The sequence below is a fragment of the Centropristis striata genome, chromosome 24 (assembly GCF_030273125.1).
Source record: "Centropristis striata isolate RG_2023a ecotype Rhode Island chromosome 24, C.striata_1.0, whole genome shotgun sequence".
NCBI lineage: Eukaryota > Metazoa > Chordata > Actinopteri > Perciformes > Serranidae > Centropristis > Centropristis striata.
Genome location: NC_081540.1, coordinates 12,489,282 through 12,516,223, shown reverse-complemented (window position 1 = coordinate 12,516,223; position 26,942 = coordinate 12,489,282). Strand labels below are relative to the sequence as shown.

General features: G+C 36.1%; 1 protein-coding gene across 1 annotated transcript in view; it reads left to right on the top strand.

Moving 5' to 3' along the window:
- Positions 1–25,711, top strand: part of LOC131962632 (plakophilin-4-like) — a 56,714-nt gene extending 31,003 nt beyond the window's left edge. The window contains exons 7-21 of the mRNA XM_059327583.1: positions 2,122–2,292; positions 4,210–4,411; positions 5,233–5,365; positions 7,822–8,035; positions 11,933–12,116; positions 15,311–15,428; positions 16,326–16,520; positions 17,521–17,694; positions 17,786–17,936; positions 19,214–19,406; positions 20,085–20,169; positions 20,983–21,100; positions 21,666–21,797; positions 21,912–21,985; positions 22,796–25,711. Of these exons, the coding sequence (XP_059183566.1) occupies positions 2,122–2,292; positions 4,210–4,411; positions 5,233–5,365; positions 7,822–8,035; positions 11,933–12,116; positions 15,311–15,428; positions 16,326–16,520; positions 17,521–17,694; positions 17,786–17,936; positions 19,214–19,406; positions 20,085–20,169; positions 20,983–21,100; positions 21,666–21,797; positions 21,912–21,985; positions 22,796–23,053 (2,402 nt within the window). The 3' untranslated portion in view covers positions 23,054–25,711. The remainder of the gene's footprint in view (positions 1–2,121; positions 2,293–4,209; positions 4,412–5,232; positions 5,366–7,821; positions 8,036–11,932; positions 12,117–15,310; positions 15,429–16,325; positions 16,521–17,520; positions 17,695–17,785; positions 17,937–19,213; positions 19,407–20,084; positions 20,170–20,982; positions 21,101–21,665; positions 21,798–21,911; positions 21,986–22,795) is intronic.
- Positions 25,712–26,942: the final 1,231 nt, after the last annotated feature.

The window sequence follows — 26,942 nt, the reverse complement described above, 5'->3', positions numbered from 1 at the left end:
ATGGTGTGAAATATCATCCAGTTTAAAATCAATCAGCACTGACTGGTAACCAGAGTGATAGTGGAAGAGTCAGATTCAGACCCCGACCACTTGAAACATGATTCATGTTTGAAGCTTTTAGCAGCTGAAGCATTCTCTCAGGTTCAGTTTGTGTCCTTGGCTGCTGAAAAGCACTTCAGGAAGAAAGAAACGGAGGTCCAGATTCAACAAGATTGTGTCACAGCGAGCACACATTTTTATTCCCCCTCTAAAGGAATGTTCTCTGCGATAAGAGACCAGTCTTATGTAAAAAGAGAGCTGCAGAAGCAAATAGCTCCTTCATCACCGGCTCTAAGAGCAAATTGTGTGCTTCAGCGTGTTGGACTGATCCGCCGAGGCTGCCCCCCTCGTGCCCTAAAGCCTCTTTATAATTGGAGCGCTCTTTGAACTGATCTGCTCCGAGATTGGAGGATGGAAAAACCCTCTGCTCTGCCTGTTTGACTTGCTGATGCCAAGCGCCTGCAGCAGGATCCCAATGACCAGAGTCTCCATGCGTTTTATAAGCACAACAACAGTTGGGATGAGTTGGCGCTATGAAAACGCTCTGCTGGGTACAATCTCCATTTGCATGGCCTCACCTGCCGATGATGTGAGCCCAGTAATGAGATGTGCACATGGTTTATGTATGAGCATGACGGGCAGAAAGAGGCTTTATTCGCTTGTTACTGATATTACACAGCTTTCTTTTCATTAAGTAGTCAGCGGTTCTGCTGAAAAACATTTTAAAATGCATATATTTCGACAGAAAAGAGCTCCTTACTGTGTGTCGTATTATCTCATACTTAAAAAGGACTACCCAAATTCATATCAGTTCTAGTGTATACTATATTAAGAACATTTTCATCCCTTTACCTTATTGACAAACAGCCCTTTGCAAAGGAGAACTGAAGCTGTTATATATGCTCTCTTTCAAAACCACCAGACTCCTATATATAATTATCAATACTTTGGCTTATAACCTGGAAATATTTCTGGTACTTGGAGTGCATATGACTACATATTTTTAGGATTTTGGGGAAATTGTAAGTATTTATCCCTACATTACACCATTATCTTGACCTGCAAAAAGACATTTTGGCTGGTTTAGACTAAGAAAATAGAAGCAACAGCATGGTAAAACTAGCATAAATACTTACAGAAGTAGTTGTGGTACTACACATAAATCAGAAACAACCTAATTTTTCACCTTAGCGTCCCTCTCACGAGTCCCGGTCAACATGACATTACTTAACTTTTTTTCACCCTGGAAATAGCCGACAAGCAGCTTTTTGCATTGTGTGTTCTTGCCTCATTTTTCTGCATCCTCTGACCAAAAAACATTGACTCTCCAACTTTCACCGTGATTAATGTCTACACTAAGTCCTGGCGTCACAACTGCACCTAATTGCAGAAAAACGTCTGCTGTAGTCAACGGCAAGAGACGAGGAACTTTAATGTTGTGTTGAGTTTGGTTGTGCTTGCAGGCAAAATCGAGTGTTTCTATGCGCACCAGACTCCCTTTAAAAACAAGTCATTTTAAATAGACAGGGCAACAGGGCGACTAATAATGAAATGTTCTTTTTAAGTAATTAAAACCCCCCTTTTTTTTTACAAGCCTGAATAAAAATAAAATGATAATAAAAGGAATTGTTTTTTAATTTTGTAAATTATAAATACAAATTAAAAAAATAAAAACAAATACCTGATTTAATTAGATAAAGCAGAAATAGATTTTTTTTTCAAAAAGTTGGTAGGGTTGTAATTTTTTTTTTTCAATCATAAATACGTGAATTATGGGAAGATGCATTTTAAGCACACTACATGCAAATCATTCCTAAAGTGAAGGGCCTCCTGTCCATTTTCTCACTTTCTTTTTTAATTAAATCGCTTAGCTAATTTGGCTGCCAAGCATTTATAAAGCACATATTTCTCAGATTTAATTAAATGGTATGCATTTTCTTGCCAGGAAATAAGTTTACTAAGTAAAGCACTTATATCTCTGAAAGTCTGAAGGACTCCTGCTTTTGATGCCCAGGATTTCAGAATTATACTTTTTTATTTAAAAAAACATACTGAGTTATATTTTTCTTTGTGTACCTGCAGGGCTCCACAGCTCATACGCCGGTCACGGGGGGCAGATAGATCCGGAGCTGCGGGCGGCGTTGTCTCCAGACTGCCACATGACGCCCGTTTTCGACGAGCGCTCCTTCCACAGCCCGCTGTACCACAGCCCCACCCACGACCCCCAGGGCTCCCTCTACAGGACCAATGCAGGTATTGCAGCAAGTAAGGCGCTAACTGTAATATATCATTTGGATCCATTATTATTATTATTATAGGTTTTTATATGATTCTGTAGCTTTGCAGTAGTGTTCCTTATGTTTTTAAACCCAAACACTCACATTTTGGTCGAAGCATCTATGTTTTAACGTCAAAATGCGCCTCTTAATTCTTAAATTACTGGTTTTATCAAAAGAGTCTGGTGGCGTTGAAGAGAACTATGTGTTCTGTTGTGGATGGGGCCTGTAGCAAAACATATTTCGGCCACCTTAAAAGAGTAACCAAAAAATGTATATGCTGCCATTTTAATAATATTTTCACCCCTTTAAGTTATTGTCAAACAGCCCTTCACAATGGGGAAATGAAGCGTTATCTGTGCTCTCTTCAAAGCCCCCAGACTCCATTGAGAAAAACAGCGATTTTACCTCACAGAACGCTCTGAGTTTGTTTGTTATTCTATGACTTTTATTAATAATTTAGTTCATAAATTGAAAAATATTTCTGCCAATTTGAGTGTATATGTCAGGGTTAGTTTAAAAATGTAGACGACATTCAAACAAGAACAACTGATTTTGGGGGGATTTTCATGTAATTGGCAGTATTTGTCTATACTACACATTTTTCTAAGACATATTTGCTGGTTTGGAAGGAAAAAAAGTCAGGATTATAAGAAGCAACAATAGTAAAACTAAAAGAAATACTGACAGAGATAGAAGTGGTACAGCAGGAATTGTGGTTATAAGACAAAATCTTCCAAAACAATTTAAATAACTTGCGTTATATCACCCAAACAACCTAATTTTTCACCTCTGCGTCCCCCTCAGGAGCCCCGGTCCCCGGGTTTAGAGGCCAGGCTCTGTTTCACGTCTGCTCAGAAGATTATTTCTCTAAAAATCTCAGGCGGAAATCAGAGTTTACAGGCACAGGAAGTGTTGTTATTATCACTCCCTGAGGTCAGAGCTTAATTAGGCTGAAACCTTTCATGTAGTCTGCTGCTTCTTAATTGAAGCCTTTGCAGAAAGACTTAAAGCTGAATGCTCTGCGGAGTTTCACAGTGGAGGATCTGAAGAGCCATTTTAGCCCCGTTTAGTCAAGATTTAAACAGGTTTGGCCTGTGAGACTGACAGCCCACTGCCTTTAAATGCCTGTTTGAAGAACTTATGTAACATGATAGTATTTTCTCTTTTATGTGACCTTGAAAGTATTTTGCTTTTGTAGACAAACAGCATCCTTTGGAAGCCAGTTTCTGCCAGTAAAAGAAAAACTCAGATGAAAACTTTGCTTTATGCTGAAAAATAAAGACACAGAAGGTCATTATAATGAGAAAGTGTCTCAAAATAATAACTTGTGTCTTTAAAACAATAAGTGTCTTAAGATACTGAGAAACCTTCTTGGGTACTTACCAATTATGTTTCAGAAGTTTCTTATTATTTTGATTTGATTTAAAAAGATGTGTAAGATGTAAATTAAAGTAGAATGTATGCCTAAGTCATTATTTGTAGATTTTAAGGTTTTTGTTTAAGATACTTAGTCATTATTTTGTGATAAGTCATTATTTTAAGACACCAAGTCAATATTTTGTTATAACTAATTTGAAATACCAAGTCATTGTATTGAGATACTAAGTTATTATTTTGAGATGCTAAGTTATTATTTTGAGATACTAAGTTATCATTTTGAATAATAAATCATTTTTTAAATAATACGTATTTTTTTCAGGAGACTAGTCTGTTCTGTTCTCATTTTCTAATGACTTAAATTGTTTTATTTTGTCATCAAATTGGCAGAAATGACCTTCCAGTAAATCCAGAATTGATGCTGCTCTCTTGAACTCAAAGAAAACAAAACCTGGATACAATTTATTTCCAAATAATGCTTTTGTCCTCACGCATTCTTGTTTCACTTCCTCAGGTATGGGGACGCTCCCGCGGGCCACCAGCCACTGCAGCACGCTGCCGTACCAAAGAAGCAGCTACGGTCTGAGCACTGCGGCTCTGTTCGTCGACGCCTACAGGGTCTCCGGCGAGCCCGTCTTCTCCCACCGCCACTCCGGACTGGTGGAGCGGGTGGCCACGCGCACCCCGTCCATCGAGAGCATCCATAAGGACCCCAGGTACTCACACACACACATTCAGACGTTTGTAGATAAACAGGATGCGTGTGTTGTTATTTTATTTCAGATAATTTATGACAAAAACCCAAGTTATATCAGGCGTAGAAAGTTTAATAAATAAATAAAATACAAATAAAATAGATAAATAAGAGAGGAGAAATTAAATGAGATAGCGATGGTAATATTATAAATGTGGGTTAGAATTAATTTTAAATAAATAAAATGTAAAAAATAGATAAATAAGAGAAGAGAAATTAAATGAGATCGCTATGGTAATATTATAAATGTGGGTTAGAATTAATTTTAAATACATAAATAAATATAATTTAAAAAATGGGTAAATAAGAGAAGAGAAATTAAGTGAAATAGCTATAGTTATATTGTAAATGTATGTTAACATAAATTCATTAAAAGTATAGAATAAATAAATAAAATCCAAAGAAATAGACAAATATATAGAAATGAAATAATATTGCAAAAGTAAAAAATATTATAAATGTAAGTTAAAATGTAAATAAAGAAAAATAAAATGAGAATACAATTTGCAGAAATTTTAAAAATATATCATGAAAGGATAAAAGACAACTATAGTTAAGCTAAAAAGTTCTTCAATATTGACTTTTTAAACTTTCGAGTAAAATAATACCCCTCTAATGCTTACTTTTTCATTGATTTGAATTATATTTTAACAAAATTTTACTTCAATTTTACAATTCAAGTGGAGTTGGTGGACAGTGGTGTGGTGTTAGATCTTAAAAAGAAGTCAGTTAAAGTGTAAAGTGGATGAACTTGGCTGAAAGTTTTCTCTCTCATCCCCTCAGGGAGTTCGCTTGGCGTGACCCCGAGCTGCCGGAGGTCATCCACATGCTGCAGCATCACTTCCCCTCCGTGCAGGCCAACGCCGCCGCCTACCTGCAGCACCTGTGTTACGGAGACAACAGGGTCAAGGTGGAGGTAAGGTGACGCTGGGCTGCTGTCTGAGTATTAATAACAGACGGACGTCACAGTCATGACTCAGCTGCTGACGCCGTTAAAGGCTTCACTCCCAAACAAAAATAGTATCCAAGTCTGCATGATTTTCTGTTCAGCTTACAAAAGAATCAATTGAATTAAACATGTTTAACTACTTACATTCCCCTTCTTGCCATTGACCCGTTTTAAAGGGGGGCAGGGGGCTTTAGGGGGACATAGTTGGTCAGTAGACGTCACATAGATGAACCTGAAGATTAATTTGAGATGAGAACTTTGTGTCAAGATGTTCTAATCTTAAAACTTTTAATAAAAATCATGTTTTAATAGGCAATTATCTAGGCAAGGCAAATGTGTTTGTATAGCACCATTCATACACAAAGTCATTTAAAGTGCTTTACAGAAATACAACAGCGATTAAAAACAAACAAACTTAAAAGCACTAGAAGCTGCATTAAAGGCAGAGTTAAAATATAATATATTTAGAAGGTGATTAAAATAATTGAAATAAGTAAATAAAAGGATTAAAAAGACACCTTTTGTATTTGTGAGAAAGCTGAAGTAAGCTAATGTTTTCATGTTTAAATTAACCGACAGTTTCAGCTGACCTAGGTTAAAAGTTTAGTTATAAGAGCTTAGAACATCATGATTGAAATATATGAAGTCTCACACTAAATTATGTCTTTGCAGCAATGTTTGGGTTTGGTGCTAAATTTAACCAATATTGATCACTTAAAAATGGTTAAAAATAGGCAAAAATCCCTCCAAAATAGCACATTAAGACACCAAGACTTAAGGGACAGCATAGAAAAACCCATTGCTGTGATTTATTTTTAAGAAATGTTCTCGTTTTGGAGATTTCTGCAGTTGGATTGTGAGCATAACTACCTACAATTCAGATTCCATAAAGGTTGGGGCATTGCATAAAACATAAATAAAGCAGAATGCAATAACTTGAGAATCCTTTTTGGCCTATGTTTAATTGAAAGCTTTACAAAAACAATATATTTCATAACAAACAGAATAGCTTCCAGGCACTCCACAGCAGTGAAAAAAAGTCATATAGTAACAGCAACCAATGGGAAGACCGAACATGTTTTTTTATCATAATCTTTAAAAAAAAAAAAAAAAAAAAAAAAGATTTGGCCACTAGAATAAATCGTTTTTACTTTATCTCTTCTTTTCTGCTGTGGAGAGCCTGGAAATTTTATGAATTCTGTTTTTATTCAAGTTTCACACAGGGTCCCAACCTTTATGGGATACGGGATGTATCTATCCTCTGAATGCTCCAGGATTCTAGTTTGTGATTGTAAAGTTTCATGAGGCTGTGATTATCCTAGAGGTCACAGCAGCTTATTTTATACAGTGAGTCTCAACTTTCCAGTCATACCCAATTTATGCAACTCACAGACTGTTTAGTGACCCCAATATGTAGAAATATTCAAATACAGTAGGCGAATACTGTACGTTTGAAGTTTCAAGACAAGCACCAGACATTCATACAGGCTTTCTCTCATTTCAAACATGAAATTAGACTTTTGATTTATTTAATTGATCGTTGCAGCAAGTGTTGCTCATTTACATTTCCTCAGATATCTCATTGTATCTCTGCATCGTCTCTAAGAGTTTATTCTCAGCTTACAGGGTTTGAAATTTGACTTTCTTTGCTGCCAAAGCGCCATCTGCTTCAGCAAAACTTTAAGCAAAGTCTGTGCCAACTGTGCCGGCGCTGCGACACGCTGAAGCACCGCTCTCTGGCTCTCTCTGCTCTGCTTCCCGTGCAATAAATAACTCGAGCACAATGGCGGGAGCTTCACGCGAGAGCCATTTTAGTGCCGTTTGGTTTGTCTGGTGATGAGCTTTTAATTAGCCTTTGGAGCGGCCTGGAAGCACGCCTGCTCATTTTGCCAGAAACAAATGTTTTCATTGGCGGTTTGAACACAGAATCAGAGAGAGACGGGGAGCGTCTGCCGCTCTCCCGAGACCAGTTTATTTCGAGATGACACAAGAAAGTTTTTGGACATGCCACAGTGATGCTATTGCATGTTTCAGGCCTGGTTTTAGTCCAAAATATTTCAGAGAATCACTGCGAGATGAAGTTTGTCTTTTAATATGTTACATATACTTTATATGTATTGATTTTTGTGTCAAGGGATATTAAAAAGTAACTAAAACTTTCTCACTGTGCTTTTTAAAATCCTTTTTAAAGACATGGTCACAGTTTGTGTGTGTGGTGACTATTTAAACTGCAAATTTAGACTTTTAACTGCTACTGACACCACTAAATAAATAAAAATTTGTGTGACACTTCAATATCACTACAGAAAGATAGGGAAATAAACCAAAAAAGCATTTCCAGCTGCTGTTAAGTTGCTATTTAACATTGTCAATGTGTACAGTTTCTCATGAAGTTGATCCCTCTCTGTGATTGGTCCCTGCAGGTATGTCACCTCGGGGGGATCCAGCACCTGGTGGACCTGCTGGATCACAAGCTGACCGAGGTCCAGAAGAGCGCCTGCGGGGCCCTGAGGAACCTGGTGTACGGCAAGGCCACCGACAATAACAAGGTGGCGCTGAGGAACTGCGGCGGCGTGCCCGCCCTGCTGCGCCTCCTCAGGAAGACAACCGACAACGAAGTTCGCGAGCTGGTCACAGGTACGTCACCTCAGGTTTCAGTAAAGATGCTCTTGTAAACTATATTTTTCTTGTAAACAGTTCTACACATTTAGAAAGAATTTGCGAAGGAGATTTTCCAAATATTTTGCATTGTTTTCCTCTAAAATGTATTAATATTTAACTAGTAACTTTTCAGTATTAAAATTTCTAAACATGATAATTTTAGTTCTTGCATCATCCCAAATGTGTCCAACAATTTTCAAATCCAGAGAAATTAATTCAATTAATAATTTTAATCAATGTCTTTCAAGTTTTTTTGCACTTAGTCCGATTGCCAGAAGATGTCATAAATGGACTTTTTTTATCCAATTTTGAGCCACATCTTTATTCTCCTTTATTCCTAGATTATTGTCATTTTCAAGTATATATTTAAACTGGATGAAGTATTTTATTCATCTGACATCTGAATCTTAAGTTATTAGAGCAACAAGCTGAGCAAACGTTAGCAGCAGCTCAGCTCGCAGCCCCTCCAGCACGTTCTGTGTCCACCAAAGTGCATCAGAGAAACACAGATTTTAAATGTGAAACTGTTTTTTTTTCAGTGTTTTTACTGGTTGAAATCAGCAGGTGTGTTTGTTTTTGAGAGGGGGGGATCTCTGTTGACAATTCGGCTCCCAATTCTATTAATGGCTTAGTCAAGAGACCCCTAGTGGCCAAAAAAATTAAATTTTCTGCCTTTGTTCATGCAGTGCTACATTGCTGTTTAGCAAAATATCATGAAACCAATAGCAAGAATGTGTAATGTATTAAACAAAACCGAATGAGCACCCACTCATAAAAACATAATTATGATAGTTTTCTTTAAACCGTCTGTGGAGACCACATGGATAAACACATTGGTCAATTGATGGTCAATGACATAACTATTAAAGGTTTTTTTAAGTGATGGAATTAAAAAAAATGTATATATATATATATATATATATATATATATAGCGTGTTTGGTTGTGAGAGCACATGCCTGTAGTGAACAATAATTATGAAATCTTGTGTCTCTAAATCTCGCAATCTCTATATTCAGAATCTTACGCACCACTTTAGGTCGTTTTTATGTCCCAAACACATAAAAATGAACAGAAAAGTGGAAATACAGTTAGAGGGCAGAGTCTCTGCAGGTACAGACACAATATATTATGTATTTACTAAGTTATGGAAATGAAAGTTATCAGCACACCTGCTCAAAAAACACTGCTATAGGTAATCATAAGATCATTTTACTTCCAATTAGTGCAGTAGTTCATGAGAAAATAACAAAAACATTAAGAAAGAAACAAAAAAAAGCCTTAAGTCTTTCTGCAGCCATGGCCAAACCACACAACCAATTTAAACATTTTTTGTGAAATCAAACCAACAATCAAAGACGGAAACATAATCTCCTTTGCAAAAATAATGACCCAAAAAGAAATAATCCAGCAATCAGATAAAGCTCCTAAAAGTTGCCTGTGCTGAGTGGCTGTCAGCTCAGGTCTTTCTCCTCCTGAAGGGGTAAATCAGGTGAAAGCAGCATCCACACATTCAAATCTCGCTGTGCTTCGCGTGGGCGTCCGCCTGCTTTGCGCGGTCCGTTGGCCACCCGGCTGGCTGGCCGGCTTTCTGGCTGAGCGTCGGTCTGTGTCGGCCGTCTGACTGGCTGGCTGGCAGAGTATTAATCTGTGTATCGGCTGTTCTGTGGGAGGTGAGAGCGGCGGCGGCTTAAACACTCGGCGCTCAGTGTTGACAGAACAGATCTCGGCACAGTCCTCGGGACAGATGCTAAGATAATGTGCTTTGGAAACAGGATGCCGCTGACAGCTCTGCTGCCACACCACACATACTGTTTAATACCAGGAGATATGAAGCTGCGAGACGCCTCATATTCCCACAAAGACACAGAGGAAAGTCTGTAGTTTGATATTAAGCTTTGGGAAAGTTTCTATTTTTGCAGCCCTTGTCCAAAATTCCATTATTAAAGCTGTACAAAATGCTTTTTTGGAGCCAAACTGCTGCAGGGTGTCCAGTTTGTTCTGGTCTTTCTCTGCCATCACTATATGTTATGAAATATACCTGCAATTTTTAAAAATACAAGAGGCTTTTTACATGAAAGTAGACATTTTTCACACCTCAGCTTCAAATAAAACATAAAAATCACCTTTTATTTACATCAGAATATTGACTTTAATGTATTTTTACATACATTTTATTTCCTGCAGTTCACAAAAACAGTTTTTCTGGTTTATTTTAACCTTGTTGTCAAATGTTTGGGCTTTTGTGTTATAACTAAGCAAACTTTAAGTTACAGGGTGCTCTATAGGAGGAATAAAATGGTAAAGAGGGAGATAAAGGAGACAGAATATACATATGGAGTAAAGGTTATAAAATCAGGAGAAAGCGGAAGAAAAGCAATATCCTGCACAGTTTTCTAATCAACAAAAGCATGATTACCTCGTGCTTTCAGCCTCGTCCTTGGTCGAACAGCCTGAAGCTTCCTGCTGTGATGTAACAGACCGAGAGGATTTTATTTGGAGCTGCAACATCTAAAAATTACCCAAACTACTGCATGCAATTGACTGTTTTAATGAAGAGGCAATTTTCCAGATATGACATTTATGAAAATAGACCTTCTAAAATGTCTGGTAGTGATGTAAAACTCACCATCATTAGTCATTTCCTCCACGTAAGAGGTTGTGTTTTTATTTTAGTAGTCAGTGAAAGTACATAGCATCAAAAGACAACATCTAAATCATGCACACACACATGAAGCATTGAGAAATGGAACAAGAAAGCAGTGACACACAGGAAAAAGACAACAAAACAAAATAAATCTAACATGAAATAAAGAAGTTGTTAGGTCTATTATCTGTATTGCATTGTGGAATGTTGCTGGAATATTCAGGATATCAGGAATTGTTTATTTACAAAACACTGGAAGGGGTAATCTCATTAAATTGATTTAAAAAAAACAATCTCAAAGTAATCTCAAAGACTTAAGGTAGTGACAAGTCCACAGTGAGACAAATTCTCCACAGATGGATAGTTTAGATCCAGTTTAGTACTGTGGCTACTCTACCTAGAAGGGAGTTTACTCCAAAGGCACAATGCAGACTATAAGGAATCATTGGAACTGGTTAACATTTCTGTTCATGAGTCTACCATACACAAAAGACTGAACCAGCCTGGTGTCTTGCCATCATCAAGGGGGGAAATTAATTCTCAAGTTTATCAAGGTGTTATGCCAGCTGAAGCTTAGCAGAAGTTGGGTGATGCAGCGGGACAATGACGATAAACATCAAAGTAAATTTACTACAGAATGACTTAAAAAAAAAGGAAAATCCACTTTTTGGAGTGGCCCAGTCAGAGCCCAGACCTCAATCCAATAGAAATGCAGTGGAAAGACCTCAAGAGAGCCGTTCACACCAGACATCCTCAGAATATGGCTGAGCTGAAGCAGTTCTGTAAGGAAAAATGGTCCAAAATTCTTGAAGTTATTGGTTGAGGTTTTTGCTGCCAAAAGAGGTTCACTTACTTTTTCCACCAGCAGTATGAATGTTCTATGGATGTGTTAATAAAGACATTAATTATTATAATAGTTTGTGTGGTATTAGGTTAAGCACATTGTGTTTGTCTATACTTGGGACTTTGATGCAGATCAGATCACATTTTATGACAAATTAATGCAGAAAACTAGTTATTTCTAAGGCTTCACATACTTTTTCTTGCCACTAAGAGCAGATTCGAACCACAGGCCGATGCATGATTTATTTTTCAGTCCCTATTTAGTTTACCTGTAGTTTTCAGGCTTTTCAGCATTGATTTTCTCAGATTGTCAAACAAAAAACCTTGTGCTGTAGTCAGGACACTGAGCTCTCTTTTTAACCCTTTCTTTCCTGGCCCCCCCAGGCGTCCTGTGGAACCTCTCCTCATGCGACGCAGTGAAGATGACCATCATCCGAGACGCTCTGAGCACGCTGACCAACACGGTGGTCATCCCCCACTCGGGCTGGAGCAGCGTCTCGCACCGTGACGAGCACAAGGTTAAGTTCCAGTCGTCCCTGCTGCTGCGTAACACCACCGGCTGTCTGAGGTGAGGAACAAATCATACGCACCCGCACTCTGCAGAATGTGCTCTGGTACATTTATTGTTTTGTTTTGTCTATTTCTCTCATGCTGAAATCCAAGGCTGGGTTTTTTTTTTAAAAACTCTTTTTACATTTTACTCACTGTAGCCTTGTATTTACTGCAATATAAAGTATGTATATATAAATCCTGCAGCTCTGTGGAATCAGCAGAATCGTGGCTAGAAGTAGGAACGACTCTAAAATGTCTTTTGTGCAGAATAACACAATTATAATTACATGAATTGTAAATTAAAAAAAGAGAAAAAAAGAAAAAGCCCAAGTTGAATTTCTCTATTTTTTATTTTTTATTCAATTAGAATAAAATTGTATTCATATATACAATACTGTTCCAAGTGCTCACAAGTCTCATGAATATTGAAAAGAAAATGACCTTTTTTTACAACCTCTCCTGTCCTCTCCTCTCTGCTCTGTGTAAACCGATTTTCAGTGAATAATTGTCACATCAATCATAGCTTCACAGTGTCGAGGAGGAGCACAGAATTAAATGTTTTTAACAGGATCTAGTTATTCCAAATGCTTTATTTTTTGGCTACATTTTAAATGAGACATGTAGAATAAAGTGATTTTGACAGAAATATCACAGTTTTAAACTTTGTTTTGGTCACTTTTTCTTACAGAAACTTAAGTTACCTTTGATAAATTCAAGGATTGTTTGAAAGTTGAAACTCTGACAATAATGCCTGTTTTCACAGTTTATTTCTATGACAAACGGTGTATTTTTGGCATCTTAAAAAAACCCAAAAACATAAGTTTCAGAGGGTTAAGTGCTGTGATGACAAAATGATCCTCCCTTTGATGGGAAAATGGAAAAAATCTCATTTTGCAAAAGAGCTATTGATGCCACTATTATTTATTAGCGTTAACCAAAATCTTCTGATGATGTTTATGCATATTCATCACCACCATATTTTGCATTTACACTGTTAAAACTGCCCCAAACTACACAAATCCATTCCCATTGCTTCATGAAAATAGATTTAACAAAGTGCCTCTCCTCCTAATGCTGTCGAGCTACCAGGCGCTGCTCATTAAATCGATTCTCGTTTTTTGAAATGCAAGGATGACTTTTGGATTTATTGGTCGTCTGCACTGCTTTTTTCTGTCTGCTTTTCATTTTAATGATTCTGTAAAACCCACAGCACATAATCAGTCATATAATCGTCAGTGAGAGGCTCTGTAATGGGGATTTTATGCAGGCATGTAGTCTTAAGTATGCACCTGACCACACTGGACTCCAGAGGAAAATAACAGCAAAGTGAGGACAAAGGTTTAGATTCATGAGTTTTACACCAATAAATGCAGTGAAATAGTGTAACATATAAAAGACGGACAGAAACTGGACTTAGTCATTCAGCTTTGGATTATTCAAAAGAAGTAGCTTGAAATAAAAGCTCCTGATTGATTTCACTGCTGCTCAAGATAATAATACAGATTTTACTTATGTTAAATTAAAGTCACATAGGAACATTTTAGACTTCAGATGAGCAGGAAAAAGTAAATGTTTGAAATTGTACATAATATATTTATTTTTAGATTTAAAAAGAGTGTGTGATATTTTGTACCCAAGATACAGAAGAGGATTAGGGCCAGGTAGAAGAAAAAAATGGTGAGAGGAGGATTCATTTTATTTCATTATGCAGTTTGAAGAAAAGTCGAAGTGACGAGAATAAAGTTGAAATACGATGACAAGAAAAAAGCTGTAATGACAAGAAAAAAAGTTGAAATATCAAGAATAAAGTCAACTTTTTGAGTTTGGTAGCAATATTCACAGGTTCATTGTTCTCGTGCCAGTATGTCATCAGAGGAACATCGTTTTCTATCTGAACAGTTCGGTAGACTGCAAGCTACAACCTGATTTTCACCAATGTCATAAAATTAGCAATAACCACAATATTTAAGGGTGTAGTAGGATTAAAATCCCCATACACATAAATGGGCTGTTCATGGTTGTAGCTACTACAACTATTTTGGGAAAATCTGCTTTTATGTAATTTATGTTAATTTTTTATCTATAAGACGCATTGAGGAAAATCAGGTTGTAGCTTGTAGTCTATTTTACCCAACTCAAAAAGTTCTCTTTATTCTCGACACTTTAACTTTTTCAAAGTGAATCATTTTCTCCTACTTGGCCCTAATTCCTTTTCCATTCCAAGAAAATCAGTGATGGCTGAGTTTTCCCAGTTTGTGAAAGACTTAAGTGCATATATTTAGCGGACGGTTGTGGTGTTTTTAACAGGATCTAATTATTACAAACATTTTCTTTTGAAGTGTTTTTGGCAGAAATATCACAAGTTTAAGTTAAGCTTTGGTTCCTTAGTCTAATGGAGACTATCGTAAACCTATGATCCATTCAAGGACTGTCGGAAACTTCGGAAATCAGACAATAAAGCCTGTTTGTTTCTTGCCAACGTGTAAAGGTGTAGTATTGCCGATTTACTATAGAAAAAACACATTTCAGGGGGTAGAGAGGGGTTCAGAGTGTTTAACCCTTTAAATAAGAATCTACTGAATGAAAGTGACAGCTTTGCTCTGCAGCACTGGACTTGGAATAGCAACCGTCTCCTCTAAATCAAATGAGTTCAACCTGCTGAGTGGAGACCTCCCAGTCCACAGGCTGCAGACTGGCCTGATTGGACATCAGCCAGTCATTCTTTTAGTGTCAGGAGCCAATCAGGACAGAGACCAGGTGTGTTTCCTCAAGTACTAACTTGCAAAAAAAACCCAAAAGCAATATATTTGAACTACTGAAACAATATTTAGAACTGTTTTGAATGTGACTGTGCACCAACTGGTGATTATCTCTCCGCTCTCGGTGACTGGGTGCTGCAGGGAAACTTGTCTCTGCACACAGAAGCCTCCAGCATTTCTCTGCATTCAGACTGTAGATTGATGGTATAGAAATGCATTGTGGGAGTTATGTGCTGCTGTGCAGTCTTCTCATGTCAGTGTTCCATTAGTGGCAACTGCAGGTTCCTATTGGAGGATCAGCTCCTTCCTTTTACTTGTATCCGGGCAGGTTTTTAAAGCCACCGTGTGGGGGAATCCACGCACTGCACCTCAATCTGAATTCATGTGTGGCTCTCTATATGTGTGTGTGTGTGTGTGTGTGTGTGTGTGTGTGTGTGTGTATGTGTGTTAGGAACCTGAGCTCAGCAGGGGAGGAGGCGAGGAGTCAGCTGCGGTGCTGTGAAGGTCTCGTCGACTCGCTGCTTCACGTTCTCAAAGCCTGCGTCAACACCTCTGACTATGACAGCAAGGTGCTGCAAAAACACACAAACACACACTTTATAGCACAATTTATTCCTCTGAGACTTCACTTACCTCCATAATACCAGAACATGTAATGAATAACCATGTAGGGTGCTCTTCAGCTAAAGGGAGATTAAGGCACGTTCTAGTGGCAGTATTTACAAACTACATGTACTATTAATGGATTTTATCAATGACTTCATATTCGTGTGTATATTCTATGTATTAAAATTGATTTTTCAAAAAGCTTTCATTACAAGTGACTAATTTATGATTAAAAAATATTATTTAATTAAATTAAAAATAATGTAATTATTTTTTTGTGTTTTTTCCTTAGGAATTGAATACATTTTTCAAAAGCCACCTTTTATTTTTTTATTTTAAAGTGAAGTTTGGTGAATGTTAGGTTTTATTATTGCTTTAATGCTTAGGTAGCTGAATCCATAGTAATAAATCGTAATTTAAAAGTTTATTAATACTTTGCATTAAGAACCTTAATTTGTAAAGTATATAGTTAATGTTGTGGAGTAAAAAGTACAATATTTCCCTGTGAGACATAGAGGAGTAGAAGTATAAAGTGCAGTACTTGAGTAAATGTACTTAGTTACATTCCACCACTGCAAACCGCACAATTTAACAGTCAGTTACCTGTAAACAATACCTCGCAAAAAGAAACTAAAATGTGATTTTGACATTTTTATTACTGAGATCTGTCAAATATCTTCATTTTCTTTTTAATAACAAGACTAAATCTAAAGTCGGAATTTCAAAATAAAGGCATATATTAATACCATTACTAGGTGTTGGGTGAAGAGTTGAAAACCAGGTTTAAACAAAATGAACAGAGAGATAAATAAACTGAGCTGACGGTGGTTGAAATATGAGAGACTTTTTCCTTTTCTCAGATCGTGGAGAACAGCGTGTGCACCCTGAGGAACCTCTCGTACCGGCTGGAGGTGGAGATGCCCTCGTCCCGACTCCTGGGAAACCAGGAGCTGGACACCCTGCTGGGCTTCTCCTCCCCGGCCAAGGAGCTGGACTACCTCTGCTGGGGCAAGAGGAGGCGCGGCAGGAAGAGGGGCGGCTGGCCCGACGACAAGGTAGGCACACACAGAGCGGAGGAGAATATCTCTATAAAAATGATACGAGCTGTCAGTTTGTATTGTTGAATCTTTTCACAGATTCCTGAATGTGAGTCACTGTTTTAAAATTAATCAGTCACTATTCAGTTAATTTCCTCAACAAAAATCATAATTATAGAGAAATATTTAAAGCTTCATTGGCCTTCACGTTATTATTGGTACCATAAGTTACTTGTTACAGATGCAGTTCGAGCTGGGTGATGAATTGATTGGATCAATAAATATACATTTTCAATTTGAATTTTTTTTTTATTACAAGTTACTCGTGTGATTAGGTTATTTAGAATTCATTAACATTCAGTATTTTAAATTATTTTTTTAAAATACAAATCTAATCTGCAGTGATGCAATACATTTTTTAAATGTTTTAATTATTTTGGTAATTTTTAATTGACGCAAAAATGGAAATTCATTAATTCTTTTTGCTTTTATTAATCATTTTTATTGTTAAAATTAAAATAAAAAATATGGTGTTTGAATTAAAACATAATTAAATCGATAACTTCTTTGTCTTTCTTTTTTTTTTCCCTTATCAAATAAATTGTAAAGGGCTGTATCACCCAGCCCAAAACACAGAATACAGATTTTGTTTCCACTTTTTCATACATTTTTATTTTGTCCTGTCTGGATTTCTTTTAAATAATAACTGAAAATGATTTTTAAAATTAGATTTAAAAAAAATATAAATAAAACAAAGTGGTAACATTTAAATTGAAACATGTTTTATATTTGCGTGAATGTAGATGTCAAGCTCAGATAACGATTCTTAGTCTCCACATTAAACAATACAATCATAAAATATTTGCATCTCCATAGATATACAGTTGATCATCTGAAAAAGATGATGGAAAGTTTAATTGCAGCTGCAATGGTTTATTTATTTATTTATTTTTATCCCAAATTAGTTTAAAACACATTTTCTGACTCTTCTGCCTGTTGATGTGTGTGTTTGCTGCAGTGGGACGGCGTCGGGCCGATCCCGGGTTTCTCTCAGCCTCTGCGGGGGGCGGAGCTGCTGTGGCACCCGATGGTGGTGAAGCCGTACCTCAACCTGCTGGCGGAGAGCTCCAACCCCGCCACGCTGGAGGGCGCCGCCGGGTCGCTGCAGAACCTCTCGGCTGGAAACTGGAAGGTAGAACCTTCTTTCTGATAGAAATACACAAATACATTCACAAAAGTTATTATTCTGTATCTCTGGAGGACTAAACTGTCCTCTTCTTTAGTTCTCAGCCTACATCCGAGCCGCGGTGCGTAAAGAGAAAGGTCTTCCCATCCTGGTGGAGCTGCTGAGGATGGACAACGACCGGGTCGTCTGCTCCGTCGCCACCGCCCTCCGCAACATGGCGCTGGACAGCCGCAACAAGGAGCTGATAGGTCCGGAAACACACACAAAACACACTTTTATACACATGTTGCAAGAGTTCTGTTTTATAATCTTTAAAAAAAATGGAGAAAAGCAGGCTGAAAATATTATAAAGGTCTGAGGAATAGTATTTGAAAAAGAAAATGAAGGAAAAAAAATGCTGTGCATGAAATTTTGGAATATTTTGAAAAAAATAACCCACAATCTCAAAGTCCAATGAATGTTACCTTCTTTTTAACAAGGTTAAGACATTTTTCTTAACAAATAGAGCATTTACAGTTCATAAACCTAATATAAATTTGCACAAAACAAAGATTATTTAATGAAACATTTAAAACAAGTTATTTGCAACAAATAATGATATTACAGATTAGAAAAAGTAATTATGTAGTTCATGTCCATCATCAAGCAAGAATGAATGAATGAATTCCAAAAACTCACACTATCTAGTCAGAAACATCATGTTCAATATGTTTTTATTTCACATCACATCACCGTGAGCCCATTCATTCCAGTCCGACGGAGGTTTAAAACATGAGAACACATCGCCCCCCTGTGGACAGCAGTTGTGTTGGAGGTGAAATAATCAATTGGTGATTTAAAAAAAACCATCTGGAATTATCCACTTAAAGTGCAAGAAAAGGACTCGAATAACATACAGAATATTTATTAAGAACATGTACAAAAAAATCCTAAAAGATAGAAAGTAAGAGGAGAGACTGGACACACATAGCAAAAGTGAAACAACAAAAAAATACCCAACAACAATAAAAAAAATGTAAAACAATAAAATGTTAAAAAAAAAAAACTTTTGGATCTGCATTAGCTTCCAGAAAGTTGTTGCTGTTGTTGCTGTCTTCCTGAAGTCCACAGAAAGAAAAAAATGTTTTAAAATCAAACAATAAAAGATTAAAATATATATTAAAAAAATAAAATAAAATAAAAACAAACAAAAAAGATTGTTGGGACGTTTTTTATAATTTATAAATAAATAGCTCAACAAAAAACACAACATAGGTCTCACATTTTAATGTAAAAAAAGATACATATTATGCAGTACTTTACAAACTTAACACCACCTTCATTAAAAGTTTTGAGGTATGCACTTTATCATAATTAACCAAGAAAAAAAACATTTTAAAAGCACAACGCCTCAGGATGTTTGCATTCCTACATATCCCCAGCAATAAAATATAAAAATGTATATAAAACATAGTGGATGACAAGATAAAGAGCAGCGAGGAGGACATTTCTGTATGAAGTCAGTACTCTGTGTGTCCTCCTGCAGGAAAGTACGCCATGCGGGATCTGGTGAACCGGCTGCCCGGCAACAGTCCAACGGTGCTGTCGGATGAGACGGTGGCGTCGGTCTGCTGCACGCTGCACGAGGTCACCAGCCGCAACATGGAGAACGCCAAAGCTTTAGCCGACAGCGGAGGCATCGAGAAGCTGGTGGACATCAGCAAAGGACGAGGGAAAGGGTACGCAGTCTTCTGTAATAAAACATGTTCGCTTTGAGTTTTAGAAATTATTATTTTTCTGGTCATGTGATGTGAGCACAGCAGGTTTCTAAGATGAAAACAGGCAAATCTATAGTTTATTAAACATTACATTTTTCTGGTCATTATTTTTTTATTTTTGGTAACATATTGATTATTTTTTAATTTCTTGTTTTTCTTCTTTTTCTTCTACTTCTTCTTCTTCCTTTTATTATTATCATCATCATTAATTATTAATTAATCATTCATAATAATATAATTCTTGCTATATTATTATTATTATTATTATTATTAATTTGTTTGTATCATTAATTTATTAATTATTTTTCTTATCACCTATTCTTGTTATTTGTTAATATTACTGTCATGTATTTTTGGGTGTTTATTTAAAACCGTTTTTTAACAAATGTTTTCCTGTTAATCATTTCTTTGTATATACATTTTTATAGTTATTTTATCACTGTGTTGGGGTTCTTGTTCAGGTTTTTCTAGAAATAATTTGTTTTTTTGTATTGCAGAGTATGTGCGTCTTTCTTAAAGCTAATACTAATAAAGCCAATAATAGCCAATAAATGTATTCATTTATTTTAGCATTTAGTTTTTCTGAATTACTTAACTTTTTATTACCTTTTATTTTGTGTGTGTGTGTTAATGTTGCAGGTACTCAATGAAGGTGGTGAAGGCAGCAGCTCAGGTGTTGAACACACTGTGGCAGTACAGAGAGCTGAGGAACCTCTACAAACAGGTCGGTACCCTGAGAACAGACAAAATCTTTATGAACTTCTACCACCATGTAGTTTAGAAGTTACAATTAAATTTAATTATTTTTGCATAATGTGTCAGATAAAGAAAATAGAAAAAGCTTTTGTTTATGTGATCTTAATGGGGTTTTGTTTCCTCATTACCAGCGATCTGAGAAAAATAAAGATGCTAATATTCATGCATGTGCTTTAACTTTTCGTTCTTTTAGATTGTAGAAAAAAGATTTATAAGGTAAACAAACTATATTGGATTTTTAATATTTAAAATTGATTTGGAGAATAAAACATGGAATACCAACTAATAGATTTTTTTTAATTATTCATTTTATTTTTTAATATTTATTTTTATGTTTACTTTAGGTTGACCATGTATATAAACCTTATGATTCTTTTGGTTTTATTATTACGTTTCAATAATAAACAGTGAAGTTATTAAATTCAGAATAATTAAATAACAGTTTGTTTATATTTGACTCTTATTTTTCTCTGTCTTGGGTAAAAAGCATATATTTCCAACTAATCGAAAAAATATATGAAGATAACATAGATTATTTAAATAGATTTACTAAAAAAAATATGTATTTTAATATTTAAATGTATTAATTTATATTGCTTTAAAACTTAGTTTGACTTGTGAGATGTCTGACCATTTTATATAACTTGTGTTTCTTTTGGTTTTATTATTATTTGAAATCAGTATCAATAAAAAAAGCCAATTATTGAATTCTCGCACTAAAATGTATAATAACTTCTGATAAAATATGTGAGTATTTCTATGATGATGGTTGTGTGTGCAGGACGGCTGGAACTACACCCACTTCGTCACCCCCGTCTCCACTCTGGAGCGAGACCGCTACCTGTCCCAGCCGACGCTGCCCACCAGCCCGCTGCAGATGTCCCCCGTCATCCAATCAGGTGAGAGATCCGTTGAGTCTAACTGGCGCTCATAAAACAGATCTCATCATCGTTAAACAATGCAGAAAATCCTGTAAATCATGGGTCTCAAACTCGCGGCCCGCGGACCAATTGCGGCCCTCGTTGTGATTTTTTGTGGCTCCCACCTTGATAAGAAAGATTAATGTGAGTTTTATATGAATGGCACTTTACCGTGTTGTGTGTGGAAGGTCCCTTTTTAAATACTTTTTTTGGTAATTTTGTGCCTTTTATTTTGTGGTAATTTTGTGTCTTTTTTAATAATTTTGTGTCTTTTTTAAAATAATTTTGTGTCTTTTTTGGTAATTCTGTGTCTTTTTAAAATAATTTTGTGTCTTTTGGTAATTTTGTGTCTTTTTAAAATAATTTTGTGTCTTTTTTGGTCATTTTGTGTCTTTTTTTTGTGTAATTTTGTGTCTTTTTTTTGTTGTAATTTTGTGTCTTTTTTTGGTCATTTTGATACTGCCTCCAGGTAATTTGAGTTTGAGACCCCTGCTGTAAATTAATTTAGGGCACATCTAAAAAAAAAGTCATTTTTTTCTCTCAGGTGGGAGCGCTACATCCTCGCCGGCGATGCTCGGGATCAGAAGACACAGTTCAAACTATCAGAGAGCGCAGTCATCTATGCAACTCGACACGTATTATGGAGACAACAGTTTACACAAACGGCAGTACACAGGTTCATATTCATTAGCATATTTTCATTTTGATTATTTATATTTCTCATTATTTATCACCAGATTATTGGTACGTTCAGGCTGATGTTTTTCTCCCGTTTGATTTTCCACTTCAGGGTCTGAGAAGAAAACTCCATATTTTATTGGGACATATTCTTCCCAGTCAGGAGAGGATTTGAGACGGTCCCAGGTGTGTATGATTTGATATTTAGAAAGTTCAAGCTGTGAGTCCAACAAAAGCGATTCATTCATCAATCGACAGAAAATAATTAAGCAGCATTAAATCATGTTTATGCCAAATATTGCATTGAAACTACTTAATTAATCAGAAGTTAAGTTTCTTAAATTTGGGGACAAACACATTTTGGAATTATTTTATTTGCAAATTTCATTGGAATTAATCCATTTTGACCCAATTTATCATAGCCAGAAACTGTGAAATTGTGAGGAAATCATGTGACAGACGCTTAAAATACTGATGTTTCATTCAAATTTCTTTACTCTAAATACCACATTTAATATTTTTTGCGACAGTTTGCACTCTGTTACACAGAGCAAAGAGGAGAGGACAAGATTTGTAAAAATGTAAATAGTTTAATATGTAAACCATGTGGAGCCCCCCTATTTTTTTTTGTAATGTAGATGAGGTAAGAAAAGAAAAGATGTATGGGTTTTTTAAAGGAGTTTTTCCCTGGCCGATGTGAGGGTCTAAGGACAGAGGGTGTCGTACCATGTACAGTCTGTGAAGCCCTTTGAGGCAAATCTGTGATTTGTGATTTTGGGCTATATAAATAAAATTGATTTGATTTGATTTGATGACTTTCATACCACAACAAAGACATTTTTTGAGTTCTCTCTACTTCTAATCATGATGGAGCTGATTCCAAAGAGGTGCAGGACTTAAATATTGCAGAGAAAAACAAGACCACATGAAATGCTGGTGTGACCACGCTTTAGATAATTAAAATAACTGAAAACCCCATTATTGCTCTTCTTCCAGCACACAGAGCCATTTTACGACGAGCCCGACAGGAAGAACTACAACAGCTACAGAATGTACCTGTCGTCCCCACAAGGCTACGGGGAGGAGCAGTACGAGGACGAGCCGGTCCACCTGACCCCGTCGTCCCCTGACGGCTATGCCGGCCAGTCGCTCCAATTCAAAGCCAACACCAACTACGTGGACTTCTACTCGACCACGCGGAGGCCTTCAAACAGGGCGAACAAGTTCACCGGCTCCCCCGACTCCTGGGTCTAGAAACTAAACGGACCCCTGTACGTTGAGCTTCTGTGTCTGTGGGTGTGGGTGGGTGTGTGTGTGTGAGTGTGTGTGTGTGTGCTGATTGGGTGTGTGACAGGGTGAGGATGCATGTGAATGTGTGTGCATCTGTGTTGAACTGTGCTGAATGACCAGGGCTCGGTTTGCTACCTGCAGCTTTTGACTGAGTCAGACCATGTGCACAATAATGCAGATGAATATGAAATATTTATTTTATTTTCGACCTTCTTCAGCAGAAAAAAAACATAAAAAGGAGCGTTGCGATATAAGCATATTTGAAATCAGTGTCAGGCTTCTTATTGTGAAGTTTAAAGCTGAGAAAAATGCCAGTTGATCAGTTTGTCGATGACAAAATATGACAGAAATTGACAAAAAAAGAAGGGCAAAATTGCTTAAAAGTGAAGTGCAAAAAGCAGTTTGAAGGAAATAGTTAAGTGTATTTGAATTAAGTTCTTTTTGACCACTAGAGGGCAGAAACACTCTGAACCTAAGAACTGTAACATACAAATTACGCAGCATTAGCCGCTTCTCCGATGTTCCTGTTTGCTAAAGTTGGAAGTTTTTTCCAAACAAATTGAGTTCATGAGCTTTAAGTTGTTATGTTGAATAACATATTATTGCTGTTAAACACTAAAATATTGCTTCACCTGACTAGTTAGATGATAAATAACTTTTCTTACTCACCTAGATCACTCTACGTTGGCAGTAGCTAACGGTTACAATCTAAGATTCAATATATCATTGAAATTAATTTAAGAAAAAATACACCAACTCTGCAATACAAAACTATTTTTTTTTTATTATTCTGACTATCAATCAGACAACTTAGATTCATAATTACATCAAGAAAGATGCACATAACTGAAAAATGAGGGAAAAAAAACAATCAAACAAAACATATTAACATTATTTACTGCACAAAACAATTGGTTATAATAATGTACAGTAGACACACTTCTCTTATTGTTTACAAGTTCCAGATACTGCGCTAATATAATAAGACCAAGTGAAAATACTAATTTAGCAAATTTGGATTTTTTTAGGATCATGAAATTGATCATGAAATTGATCATAAAATGAAACGATTGAACACGGTTTTTAAATAATCATCTTTCAGTGAAGGAATCACAGATTTATATACAGAACAAAGATTTTTGCAAAAACACACTTTTGTTGTTTATTATTAATTTACAATTTATTGCTGACTTTTTTCGACAAACATTTAAGCAAATGATCTCATTGTACCCTCTTCTTTTGCAGCAGTTTAATTGCAAACAGCTGCAGAATTAACTTCTAATATTCCCAACACAGTAGAGGAGGAAAGCAAACATTCATGTGGATTTTCTTTTGCTGGGTTTAAATTCTTGATTTCAATGCTATTTATGCATTGCACAAGATCTCATCTAAAGTGCATTTAAGTAAAACATAAACCTGACTGAATGGCCTTAAACACAGGAAAGGCTTTCTCCATGAATAACTGGCCACTGATGCCAAAACAAAGATATTCTTATCTTTACAACTTTGCAAAAACATATTTGTTGTTTGACGTTGAAGTAAATTATCTCATTGTGTCCTCTTGTTCTGCAGAGGTTTAACTGTCAAATATTCCTGTAACTGAGAGGTAAGCACACAAGCATTTTGATTTTCTTTTGCTGATTTTCTGGGTTTAAATTCTTCATTTCAGTCCTATTTATGCATTACACGTATACTAAACTAAGTGTATTTAGGTTATTTAAACTATCTGTTAATCACAGAAAAGGCGTTCTCCTTTAAAATGGTTTCATAGCTTCATAACTGGCCACTGATGTCACAAACAAAGACCATATTTTTCTTCTCTCTAACTTCAAAAGTACATCATCTTAAATGTTCTCAAATGTCCTTAACTCCAAAAAAATGAGAAAAATTAGAATGAAAATCTACATTTTCAACTTTATCTGCATTTCTGTGGACATGGATGATCCCAAAAGTGGCTTCCTGAGACAAACCCAGCCCTGCCCTCGCTGTTTACCAGAGTGTTTGTTAAAGTCAACTGATTTTCATTTTTTCTCTGCAGTAAAAATGTGCAGTTTGTTGGCTTTATGACATAAATATCGTTCGCCAGCATCATCATGAATGTGAGAGAAAAGGAACTTCCCGTAAAAAGAAAAAAAAAAAAAAAAAGAAAAAAAGGAGACATCTCCTAGGACAAATACTATTTACAGGGATTAATACAACCACTCCTCCAAACTGGATCTAAAAATGAAATATTATTTGACCCAGGTTTGGAGAAACTGGGAACCTTTAAAGACTCACAGAACCAGGGTTACACCTGTAACCTTTTCTGTATGTTGGCCAAAAGTGCAGTAATATCATAAAAGTATGTGAAATATGTGACAAAAAACGTGTGAAAAACTATTTGTACAGATAAAAATGGTTGAACCGTCCTGTTACATTGTTGTATTCAATATGTAGAATTTATATGTGATTGTGTGGAGAAGATTTTTCTATTATTTATTGATTATTTTTATTAATTTACTTGTGACCTGACCAAAATACCCCATCTGTCTGTTATGTCCAAAACTGATGATGATGCTAATGTGCAATGTTACAGAGGGAAATATATGTATAGGGATTAAAGATTATATCATGACAAGATAACTCGCCGTGTTTTTCAATTTTTTTACACAAAAAAAGACCAAAAAATGAAAGTTAAATAGATAGATCTTTATTAGCTTTAATTGCATCAGTTGTAGGTATATTTAGAGATATGATGCCACAGCCAAAACAAACAAGGGAACTAAAAAAAATGTACATTATGATGAGGTAAATGCACCGTGTATACAAATACAGTTTGTCCTCCCTGAGCATGCCTTTAACACAAGCTCGAGTCCATGCAGTTACATTCATTTATTCACTTTATTCAGCCTTCTCTGCAAAACAGCCACATTAAAACGATTAAACATCAAATAAAGAAGCTGATAATGGAGCTCAGAGCGCTGATCGCCCTTTGTATCGTCACTCTCAGCCACAAATAATTATTTTTAATAATATTTTGCATTCAAAAACATGCTACAACGGAGGAAAGCAGCACAGACATTTAAATATATCTTTGATTAAAGGGGTAAAGGGTCTCATCTTTTACAATCTTTTGCTTTTAGATTTGAAAGAGGAAGTGGAAGTTATTCTGCAAAACCTTGTAAGCTGCGAAAATATAGAAGTTCACGTTATTGTCTTTTTAAAGGCACAAGGTGTGGCAGAGCAGAAACTGATTTTTTTGGAACTTTTCGGCACATTTTGAATTTTTCTTTTAACCTTTCGGTGTGGTGGAAATTTGTGGAAGCCCATTCCTGCCAACAGAAGAAATGAAATAATGACTTGGGTCCTTTTAACACCAAATAATTTCTGTGAATGAATCGTACATTAATTTTAAAAAAAATTCAGGCCTATTTGTCTAGTATCCAAAGAACTATTGTATCTAATCGTGCGGGGTTGTTTTTTTCTCCACAGTTGTTTTGATTTCTGTGGGTTTCTGCATTTTTGTCATGTGAAAGGGCCTTTAATATCTCAAAATAATTCTCAAAAGAAGTCATTATTTTGAGGAAGTTTCTCATCTTAATTATAATTTTTTTCATCACCTTGGCAGAAATGGGCTTCCATAGAAATGTATTACTCTGTTAAAAAGTAATCTCTATTTTCTTTTTAAAGTCTCTGATTGGTTGATCAGGAGCTTTACTGAGTGAGTGCAGAATTTAGAAAAACTCTTCTTGAAATATTTAAGATTTTGCTGCAGTAATCTTCTACGATTACATGCAAGACACACCAGACTGTAGTTCTGAGTCCCAGGAACGCCTGATTGGCTGGTCAGGGTCCCTGCAGGACGACAGAATGA